Source organism: Parambassis ranga, chromosome 3 (genome assembly GCF_900634625.1).
Source record: "Parambassis ranga chromosome 3, fParRan2.1, whole genome shotgun sequence".
Taxonomy (NCBI): domain Eukaryota; kingdom Metazoa; phylum Chordata; class Actinopteri; family Ambassidae; genus Parambassis; species Parambassis ranga.
Window position 1 is genome coordinate 6,622,871 of NC_041024.1, and position 11,312 is coordinate 6,634,182.

The 11,312-nt window shown below is 41.8% G+C and overlaps 2 protein-coding genes across 3 annotated transcripts; both read left to right on the top strand.

Moving 5' to 3' along the window:
* The first annotated feature begins 687 nt into the window (after positions 1-687).
* LOC114433527 (hyaluronan and proteoglycan link protein 3-like) lies at positions 688-2,889 on the top strand. Its single transcript, XM_028402153.1, has 6 exons — positions 688-762; positions 1,223-1,362; positions 1,434-1,653; positions 1,726-1,871; positions 2,108-2,410; positions 2,490-2,889. The coding sequence occupies exons 2-6, from the start codon at positions 1,257-1,259 to the stop codon at positions 2,771-2,773; spliced, it is 1,059 nt and encodes a 352-aa protein (XP_028257954.1). The 5' UTR covers positions 688-762; positions 1,223-1,256; the 3' UTR covers positions 2,774-2,889.
* A 2,805-nt stretch (positions 2,890-5,694) lies between these two features.
* mibp2 (muscle-specific beta 1 integrin binding protein 2) lies at positions 5,695-8,099 on the top strand. 2 transcript variants are annotated; one of them, XM_028402552.1, is made up of 8 exons: positions 5,695-5,952; positions 6,509-6,599; positions 6,809-6,857; positions 7,047-7,233; positions 7,307-7,378; positions 7,458-7,564; positions 7,651-7,742; positions 7,833-8,099. In XM_028402552.1, exons 1-8 carry the CDS (start codon positions 5,927-5,929, stop codon positions 7,839-7,841), a joined length of 633 nt encoding a protein of 210 aa, XP_028258353.1. In that variant the 5' UTR covers positions 5,695-5,926; the 3' UTR covers positions 7,842-8,099. The 2 variants fall into 2 exon arrangements, with proteins under 2 accessions (XP_028258353.1, XP_028258354.1); XM_028402553.1 differs by lacking the exon at positions 6,809-6,857.
* Positions 8,100-11,312: the final 3,213 nt, after the last annotated feature.

The following is an 11,312-nucleotide window of genomic DNA, read 5'->3' on the forward strand; positions in this document are numbered from 1 at the left end:
TGACCAGCACACTTGGGCCTGCTGTTTACTAGAGAGTAATCATCACAAGCCCCTCATCACCTGGCTAAGCTCACAGTTGTCTGCTTTCATCAGCACAAAACATGGCAACTCTAAAACTTCTGTCCTCACTGTGTGCATGTCTACTGTACGTTGTGCATGTGTATTTCCTGGTGAGGAGCCCATGGAACAAACATCTGCTTCCTAAGTGTTTATGAGTGATGTAAAAAAAAAATTTCACCAATAAAACACAACTCTAGAATAAAAAATATTTTTATGTCTGCTTCTCCTGTGGAGAAATATCTGTCTAAGATTCGGGAATTAACTTTGTGCAAACTGTTTTATTTAATAGAGGTTTATACAAAACATCTGTCAAAGGCATTTAAACTTTGGTTAAAGGCAGAGTTAAATGAAACAAATTATGCATAGGCTACTTGTAGCTGTTTGTTAACTTAATTAGGAAATACATTTATTATTAGTTTTATCAATTTTATGTACAAAACTATTAATATGCTTTGACTGCTGCAGAGATCTGAGAGAACTAATCATTCACATGCAGGCCGGTTTCCAGTCACCACTACGAGCTGCTCTTGCAGCTTCACAGCTTCACTGCTCTGCAGCTGAAACCTCTCGTCATAATTAACCTACCTGATCTGCACCTGCTGTCAGCAGACTGGGCGGAGATATAAACCGGGGTTTCTGCACTTTTTCTTTAGCGCTCCCTCTTTGGGGGGAATTACGGCAAAACACGCGAGCAGTTACTCGGTAAGTGGGAACATGACTGTGTAAAGATGTTTTAGTTAAGTGAGCTTCGAGTTTTTCCTATTTTTTTTTTTCAAATAACTTCCCACCTGGAAAACGAGAGGAGGAGGAGGGGGGGGGTTTAGTGCCTCTACAATGTAGAAAAAATAATATTTTACCAGTGGTGAAAATAATATGAAGACGTTTTTTGGCTGTCAAAACACACCTGAGTAAATCGGTGAAATGAGCAGGCAGAACATGTTGTTATGCTGCCCTCTAGTGCCCCTTCCATGATGAAGGCACGTCAAGCTGTGTGTTAATTGAAGTCTCAGGACCACTTCTTGGTTGAAGTACTGCATACTCATGCACCCAAACTAGAGCCTGACTGCCCATAGATCAATTTACATGGAAAGAATTTAAGATTCTGGATGTTTAACCTGTTGCAATGCTTCAATGTTAAACTGCTCTCATGTTCTCGTCACAGGCTGAGTGCACAGAGATCCTTTGTTGCAGCCAGGATGTTTTGCTCTGTCCTGCTGTTGGCAACGCTCTCCCGCTGCATCAGTGGGGACCATTTGAACCCAAACAACTTCTTCTATAAGGACCGAGAAGAATACAATGACCGTATGCACACTTGACTATCATATTTTTGTATGATGTCAGGCTCTTCTCTTAAATATCTGTTTGTCCTGCAGAATTCAATGGCACGAAGCTGCGTGTGTTCGCACCACAGCCAACAGTGTTTGCAATCAATGGGAGCGCTACCATCCTGCCATGTAAATTCTGGTACGAGCCTGAGCCGAGCTCTCTACCAGAAGTCTGGATCAGGTGGACTTATGTCCTTGGTCGTTGGGCAGAGGACACAGATGTGATGGTGGCTACTGGATCTAGCTTTCGGGACTTTGGAAGCTACAGGTTGTTAATATGACACATGATTGATCCATGATTGGCAATGCTTTCATTAACCCACAGTGTTTGTCTGTTCAGTGGACGGGTGAAGCTCAGGCAGGATTTCCCAGGAGATGCTGCACTCGTGATTTCTGGTCTGCAGCCGAGTGACATTGGCCGTTATCACTGTGAGGTTGTGGACGGACAGGAGGACGGGAGTGTCACTGTTAAACTGGAGTTGCATGGTGCAGTATGTTTATACATATAACTGACTGTTGCACTCTTTTGTCTCAGGATAAGGTGGTAGTCTGAGGGTGCCTGATCAGGGAAACGGGGTTTTAAAATTCACTTTTGGATGGCATCTTAACGTGAAGTAGTAGCCCAATGGTCACCATACAGATACTAATGATAAATGTTACTGCAGTGACTGGGAATACCACATACGCACAGGCCTAATGACACGTGCTACTCTTCTACCCAGGTGTGGTGTTTCCCTACCAGCACCCTGCTGGCCGCTACAAACTGGGCTTTGTTGGGGCCCAGCAGGCCTGTGAGTCTCAGGCTGCCGTACTGGCCACTCCTGCACAGCTCCTCCAGGAATGGAAAGAGGGCCTGAACTGGTGCAAAGCAGGATGGGTGACCGACGGCACAGTCCGGTACCCCATCACAAAGCCAAGAGATGAATGCGGGGGAGAGTGTCTTGACCCAGGTGTCCGGCTCTACAGGAAGCTGTATGAAAACCGTGATGAATTCGATTCCTTCTGCTTTACCGATACACTTGGAGGTGAGGCGGTCTGTTAGAAAGCATAACATTTTGAGACGTCTCAAATTTTCTAACTGTGCATAACCTGCCTCCTTTAAAGGGACCGTCTACTACCTGACTCCTGCTAGCGATATGACCCTGGCTGAGGCTCAGCAGGCATGTCAGAATGATGGAGCGCAGATCGCCAAAGTTGGACAGCTCTACGCTGCCTGGAAGTTCAACGGGCTAAACTACTGTAATGGTGGCTGGCTGGATGACGGGAGCGTCCGCTATCCCATCACCAAGCCACACGATAACTGCGGCCCTCCTGAACCTGGGGTTCGTTATCTCGGCTTCCCACCTCCTCAGGCCAAGTATGGAGTCTTCTGCTTCAAGGCGACTTGAGTTCAGCTGATCACCCCTGGACTCTAAACATATTCACATTTGTAAATGATATTTTTACTGTTTGCAATTTGTGGTGGGTGTGACTTGATCATCTTTATTAAAATCCTTGTACAGAAGACGGTCAGTTTCTTTTAAAGGGGAAATGTTGTTTGACAGACCCATAAATTAGTCTGCATCCAGGTTTTTTGTGATCTTTTTAATCCTTGTTAATGGTTTTAGTCTGAGTTTATAATCACTGGTATAATATATATAAGGTCTGATTGTCACTAAGCAAAGAAATATAATGACAATAGGATGAAGCACAGAGGGATAGAAGCAATGCCCTGATTTTGAAGCTCAGTTAAAACACAAAAACATTATTTGATCTAATAACCAATCATCAGTTGTTTCACATATAAAAACACTTTATATTGTGTTAATTTTATCACAAACTTGCTTTTAAGTGAAGGCTGAACATACAGGACCGAGCCAGCAGATGGCAGTCACACATTTTTTCAGATCAACAAAATGTGCAACAACACACTGTCTCACATATTTAATACCAATCTTTAGAAAACCTTCAAAATCTTATTCCCCTCTCATTTAGTGTTTAACACATTATCACACAGCCAGCCTGGACAACCCGTTTTTCCCCCCCTGGAATCAATCAGAGCAACAGTCATGCAGAAAATCTGGCATTTATGGAAGCACAATCAAATTAAACGTGAAGAATGTAGGATGACTGGAAATGTGACATCTGAAAAATGTGAGATGAGGCCGATGTCTGAGCTGTAATGAGCCACCAAAAAGTGTGTTCACAGAACCTTCCTGCGGTATCTCTCGGGTTTATGAGGCATTCATACAGTAATATTTACTGAGCGGCTGATTCAGTGCCTCAGGTCTTGTTAGGAGTGTGCGGGCATGTCTGGTGACATAACCAGTCACATAATCAGTACCATGAACAGACAGGCATGGACAGTAAGGGAGTGAAAAGTGAACATAATCTTTAATTTAAAAAGAATGCAATGACAGAAAAGATTCAACTTCAACTCTCAGCCATGAGGGTGTGTGACGCTTTACTCTACATTATAGATAATTAAAGACCTAACACACACCTTTGCCTTCTGTTACCCCTTAGCTTCAAGAATTATCTTAAAAATAACCAGTTTTTTTACCTGAACACCCACTTTCTCTGTCAGCAATGCTCATATGTCTTTTTTGAATGTGTCATGAAATTGAAATATTCCAGACCCATCCAACAGCCTCCACAACTTTTTGACTCATTTTTCCATGTATTTAAGTGCACAGACTGTCTGCCGTGATCGCTGTTTCTTTGGCTGTAAGTTGCTGCAGCTGTACTTTATGGATAAAGAAGAGGGCAGACTGTCTAATTGTACTACTATGTGTAAAAACACCACCAAAACAGAGACAAATAAAAGCCTGTGACAAAATGTGATCCAAAGTGTGTCTGCCAATTACACAAAATAAGGGTTTCTCTTTATTTTTTTTGTTTGAAAAACACCACCATTGTGTTGATTTATTTGTTGGGCTCTGCCGTGGTGCAGCCAGAGGCAAAGTTCATTTCCATTTTATGGTAATTTATCCTGTTAAAAATGTGCTGTTTTTACTACATGTATCTGAGAACCACAATTCAGGACACTTGTACTTTTTAAGACAGTTTTTTAAGCTTTTACTTTGATTTTTTTTATTGCTTCAAGTGTGTCAAGATCGTCTGTCTACTGAAGCTCCAAAACACAATCAAACATTGTGTCTGTAATGTTTCGATTAGAGAAGATTATGTCTTGTGACTTTTAAATACAGTTTGACAACACGAGTGCAAACAAAAGTGAAGATTCATGTCTCTGAAGATCCACTTCTTCGCCAAATTATGGCATGAAAAACATAATTAGACCCTCAGTGTGGAGATGAGTGTCTCAGTCACATCCTAAAAAAATTATTGTATTACCATTTGATCACATGGTGGTCAAATTGGGTGGCAACAATTAGGTGTAAAATCATTATTGCTCTAATAAATGCATGATTATAACCTTGACTGTAACACATTATTTATGCTGTACATCTTTGCAGACATTCAGAAAAAAATCTTGTGGCTGAATGAAACTACAAGTAAAACTATGAATAGAAACCTTACAATCTGAACTGAATTCCACACTTCCAGACTTCCTCTTCATAGTTGAGGTTGTCGGGGGTGTAAACCCCGACATAGGCAATATTTTGGTGTAACCTCAGGAAACTGTGTCATGGAGCTGGTTGAGACGTTTCTAAACAAAACAGAGAGGTCATGTTCAGGCTGGTGAAATGAACACCGCAGCAATGTGAGTGCCTTCAGAGATGTTATCGTGTGTTGCTTTTGTGTCTGTGATTCACAGACACCATGAACTACATGAGGCAGCATCTTGGATATTATGTGTTTATGGAAATATATCCACTGAATGGGGCTGAATGCAGTAAGGCTACAACACAGACTGACAACAGGTTTCTCTGTGAGTCACTGAAGGCCCCACGAGTCTTCCAGTGATGTGTTTGAATGTGCTTCTATTGTTGTTGTTTTATGAGAGTAATATTCCATCTTGCACGGATCAAGGAACAGATCTGCTATACTTTGACAAACATATGTAATATATGGTAACGGATGTTTAGAAGTAGAAAAGGAGCAATACGTGTAGTTTAACGATTATATGTTTTCGTCTTGTTTTTTTTGTGACTGTATGAACGTACCTTGGGCTTGCGTTGCGTATGTGTTGGTCGTCGTTTTGTTTTTTTCAGCCCTTGGGACATAAAATTAAAATTACATCATTTTGAGCGTAGGTAGGAAGCGGAGGGCGGGGCTGGGGTTACGCTCTCTTGTGATTGGCTGATCGGAGTGTCCCAGGCAGCGCGAGGTGCTTAAATAGCCAATCATTTCGCTCTAACCAGTATGTGTAGAAGCGGTAGTGAAGTGAAGCCCTCTCTTGGTGGAAGACCGCGCTCGAGTGACAGCCCGTCTCTGCTCTTACCATACTCCCTTAACTCAAGTGCCATGGAGGAATCAAGTAGTTGACGTTTCCTGCTGCACCCTTCTCTTTTTAAGTTTTCTTCTACGTCTGATCGCTCCGTTCCTGGTCCGGTTTAACCACGTTTTGACTTTTTCAACGAGCTTTGACCATCCGAATCATGAAGTACATCATTGGCATCGGCGGGTGAGTTTTCCTGGATGAATGGTGAAGCTAAAGCTAAGCTAAGCTAGCTGGTTAGCCACAGTCGAACTGCTAGGCCGTAAAAGCCCGGTACACGTGGAGAGGTCGCTCATGACATCCGCTAAATTGTTGTGCCCTTTTTGTTGTTTTGTTAAAAAACTTCCGTAAGTGTATTAGTCAGTTTTTAGTCAGCCGTTCATGTAATGCTAATTTATAAACAATAGCTAAGCTAACCTTTTACAAGCATCTAAGAGAGGCGAGTAGCGCGCCATGTATCCTGTTGACCCACCCATTTTTAACTATGCAGGAACTAAAATCTAAATGAATTAAATGAGGAAATACTTTTTAAATATTTTATCTACGAGTGTAATGTGTTTTCAAATGGCTTGTTGTGGATTCAACGCGACCAATTAAGCGTACTGTATTGTGTGTAAAATGATAATGGTTGACTTTGAAAATTACTCGGACCAATAAAACGTGATGGGTGTAGTTTCACTTCTTCATGTGTGTTCTGGATCGTGCGCCATTCATTTCCTTTATGTTGCTTTGTTCCACGCAGTGTTACCAATGGAGGGAAAACCACCCTCACCAACAAACTGATCAAGAACCTGCCCAACTGCTGTGTGGTGCACCAGGATGACTTCTTCAAGGTGAGCCTCACGACACACACAAACATCTCTTTACATTTTTTTGGAAGTAGTTAACTGGAGAGATAGCTTTAAGTAACACAAGTAAGTGGGGTGTTGATGCTTTGCTGCTTGTGTTACCAGATACAGTAGTGTGTCAAAACCCTATCAGAGCCTTCCATATAGAGTGTAGTGGAATGTACACGGGTACATCTTATCAATGTATGTTTCAGCCCCAAGATCAGATTGAAGTTGATGAAGATGGCTTTAAGCAGTACGATGGTAAGCCTGGGTTTTTATGAATGGATGTGTGTGTATGTGTGTCTGTTTGCTTGAGCTGTCAGTTGTCATCTGCATGCAACATAAACAAAATCTTCATCTGAGCATATTTCTTACTTGTGTTTTGCGATTTTTCTATTTGCTTTTTTTTCTACCCCGTTTTCCATCCTTCCTACTCGCTTTTCTCTGCAGTCATCACTGCTCTGGACATGGATGCCATGATGAGTACCATCTACGCATGGCTGGAGAACCCAGTGAAGTTTGAAAAGTCTCATGGCGTTAATAACACCCTGGATACTGAGATCGTCCCGAAGTCTGACCGTGAGGAGGAGGAGACTCACATCCTTATCGTGGAGGGCTTCCTGCTTTACACCTACGGGTAAGGACTACATGTCCATTAAATGTTTGTTTTTGTTTTGCAAGACAACACTGATTTGGCTTTACTTTTGCAGACCATTGATCGACGTGCTGAACCAGCGTTACTTCATTTCCATCCCATATGAAGAATGCAAAAAGAGGAGGTGGTAAGTGTCTAGACTCCATATGCATGTGAGCTTGCAGCCTCCTGTTTTGTTTCCTAACAGGTGTTGTCTCTTCCTGCAGCTCTAGGAACTACATAGTGCCAGACCCACCCGGCCTGTTCGATGGCCACGTCTGGCCCATGTACTTAAAACACAAAAACATCATGGAGACATCAGATGTTGACGTTGGTAAATCTGCATTTATTCTTTCTCGTGTGTGCATGTTACTGTATTAAAAGATGGATCATATTGATGAGGTGTGTGTGGTGTTACAGCGCAGCTAGATGGAACCTTGTCAAAGGAGCAACTGTTCAACTTTGTCTATGGTGACATCCTGAATAACATCCAGAAGTCTCAGCAAACAAAGGTACTAAAATCATCCAGTTGTACAGCTAATATCTTTTTATCCAGATATAATATAAATAATTGTTGCTGACTTGTTTTTCTTGTATTTCAGGTCATCTGATCGGCTAAATGAAGCATAACTATCCTGCAAGCAGACCACCGCCTTGCCTTAAGTTTTCTACCTGGCAGCTCATTTGGCTGACTGCTATGCGTTTTTATTATTTGTAAATTTTTAACTGAGCGTAAGATGCTGGCATGATTTTATATCTCCCATATTTATTGCTTTGTTACAGCCTGCACTCCAACAAGAATTGATGGATTTGTTCAGAGAAAGCTTGCACTTAGTTGCAGATGTCAATAAATGATCCTCCTGCCAACACTTTTGTGCTGTTGTGTTCATTAAAGGAGATTCCTGTACAGCTGTTTTATACTACTTTTAAATTGTGACGTCCATGTTTATAAATTGCAGTTATTAAATATAGTTATAACACTTGCTACCCTGGGCAGTGGCTACATTTGGCAGACTGCTTCCATTATCTCGCCCTCGGGCGACAGTTGGTGTGGGCGATAAGTGGCGAGGTTGAGTCTCGTGACCACAGGTTAAATAACTCATATCTTAATTCCAGCACACTTGAACCTTTACTGCTGATGTTTTTCCTGCTAAATAAAGCTCAACACTTTAATATTTTTAGAAGCAGACCAGGTTAAATATCAGGTGCCCACCTGTCTGGTTATTTCATTGGTGTTAGAAGATAAAAATCAAGGTATCAAGCATACAGTGCGTAGTGAGTTTTATTTAGGTTTTCCACAACATTAGATGTCAGGTATGCACCAGTTGAGTTCCTGGTTTCTGTAAACAAGGACAAACTATGAGAGTAAGGCACTTTACACCAGTTGTGTATGTAGCTCACCTAACACATGGTTGTACGTTTGTAGATTCAATAAAACTTTCTAGAAAACCACAATAAGCACACATGGTGCGTGGCATTAAAGTGAAGCCATGTCTGGAACATGGAGATTAGAATAGTGACACTGTGCTTTCCATGTTTTTAAATAAACAGCTCTACAGCTAATTAAAATATCTGTAATAGATTTCAAGGATGTTTCAAATTATATAAATCTAAAAGTAGCCTGTTGTTAAATGAGTTCTTATACAGACAACTTGCTACTAAAAACAGAATTATGTTTCAATATAAACCATTTAAACCTTTTTATTTTTGTACAGCAGGCGTGTGTTTTTCAACACTCACTTCCAGCTAAACCTTTTCTGTACAGTAAAGTACCATAACAATGAATTAGGCCTGTGCATTGTCGATGTGCATGTGTGTCAGTAGAGCATTAGATAAAAGCTAACATCCACAGAAGTCTGGAACTGTCTGAGGCATGGGTGTGTCAGGCCTCACTGAGGCAGTGAAATCAGTTTCACACTGTTCTCCTCACTCTACTGTAAAAGCACATATTATGTAATACAACTATAGGCGCGCATGAAAGTAGGTCAGAGGTGTATATATGTATGCTGGAGAAAGAGGCTCCTGGCCTATATGTGAGAAGAGGTTTCTTCCTCTTTGCTCGAGGGTTTCTTTGTTTAAAGGATCCTTATTCACGCAGCTATTTTTAACCTGCATTTCAAAATATTATAAGTTTTAGATCTATCTCCATGAATCAGTTTCCGTTTGACAGTCACTGTTTTCCACTGCTCGATGGAAACTCAGTAAAACAATCTTCAAGTGTTGTTACTACGCTGCGTGCATGGCGCTCACACACAGACAGCATGTGTTGTAGCACTCACAGCTCCTGCAGACAGACTGCATGACTTCTGAGTCTTAGATACACAATGAACATCTGTCTGTTGCACCTTTTTTATACACTAGACTGGAGAATAGGAGGCTTATTAACTGTGTGTGGTGTCTTGGCTGACTGTTTACTGTACTTTACACCACCCATTTCCTTTCTGCTACATTTCAACACATCTTCCCTGTGTGTCCTCACACTATAAACTTCTTTTGTTACACTGGGACTGTGATTGTTTAGATTCATGCACCATATATTCATTCATCACCTCTAAAACACAACCACAACCTAAACAACAACAACAACAGTTATTTTAAATACTTCAGCCCAGCACATTCAATCGTATTGAGGTTGAGAGAGAGAGGAAGAGAGAGTGAGTGTTACGAACACTGTGGTTGAGTGGGAGATCTTATTACAATACACTTTGGGAATTTCAAGCCGCCTACTTTATTCTTTAGCAGGACAAACACACCAAAATGCCTTATCCCCCGGCAGTCCATGGTCGATTCTTTAGAGAGGAAGTTCGCACAAAACAGAGAAAACCATGTTCTTTTTTGTGGCCCTCATATAGGACAACATTTTAACAGTTACTCATAATACAGCAACAAATCATTTAGAGGTGGTGTTAATTTCCTCAAAGGGTAGCTAACTCATTTTAAAATGAGTGTTACTTCACAAAGTGTGCAGACCCATCACTCCAGACTTGAATGTGAGAGATAAGGAGTTACATAACAGGCTGCTTGGCATGGCCTCCTCAAAAAAAAACAAAAAAACAAAGTGAGCAGAGTTTCAGATCTGCAGTGAAGCTGCATGTTTTTCTTGCCTCTACTTCTGTATTACTGAACATTGAAGTGGTTTCATGACTTAAATCAGAGGTTGCATCTTATCATGGCAAAGATACTCTACTTAATGGGATATTTCTGTTGCGATACAGCACATCGCCCTCTCACACGAGGCTGCAACAAACCCTGCAGTTTTCTAAACCACTCCGACCATCACTACGGGTTATGAGGGTTGCAATACTGGCTCTTACTGGATTTTGTTTGTGTACGTAAGTGTGTGTGTGTGTGCTTTTCTGTCTGCATGGGTGTATGTGCGTCTCTGCTGCACCAGTCTCTCTTCCTCTGTCTCTTCACACACCTCTCTAAAATGGCAGAGGAAGCAACAGTCTGCTGTGGTCGACTCAAATAGAGCATATAAACAACCCTATAAATCCTCCCTTCAGACCTCTAACTCCATACAGTTAAGGTTTGGATTATCACATCTCCGCAGGTCAGACGGGACGCAGCCGAGCAACCACTGACCGTCCTGGCAGCAGAGGTGACTGCAACTCTGCGGCTGCCTGTCTGAAAACATTTTCTTTGTCTCACTCGTAGCTTTGCGACGAATCCTTCAATTTGTTTTCAACCAGAAAAAACAACAACAACAACAAAGACAGGGTACATTCATTTAATCAAATCATCCTTTCCTCTGCACCACAACCACACAGCTCTTCAAAGTCTCCCCCCAGCCTACGAATTGTTTCTATATTTACTCCCTTTACTGCAGTCTTAGAGGAGCCCATGAAACCAGCCATTCGTGCCATAAAACATTTTGGTGACAATTGGGGTTGCTGGAGGGACATGTTTTGAAAATGTGACCCCGTCGTAAGCAGCAGCAGCAGCAGCGAGTTGGGTTAACTCTGCACCTGTGGGGGCCCGAGTGAAAACACCTACTGTGGTTGACCTGCTCTGTCTGTGTTTATTCTGAGTGGAACTAGCCTTGGGAGAAATTATACCACAGTGCAGACACAACAAGACAC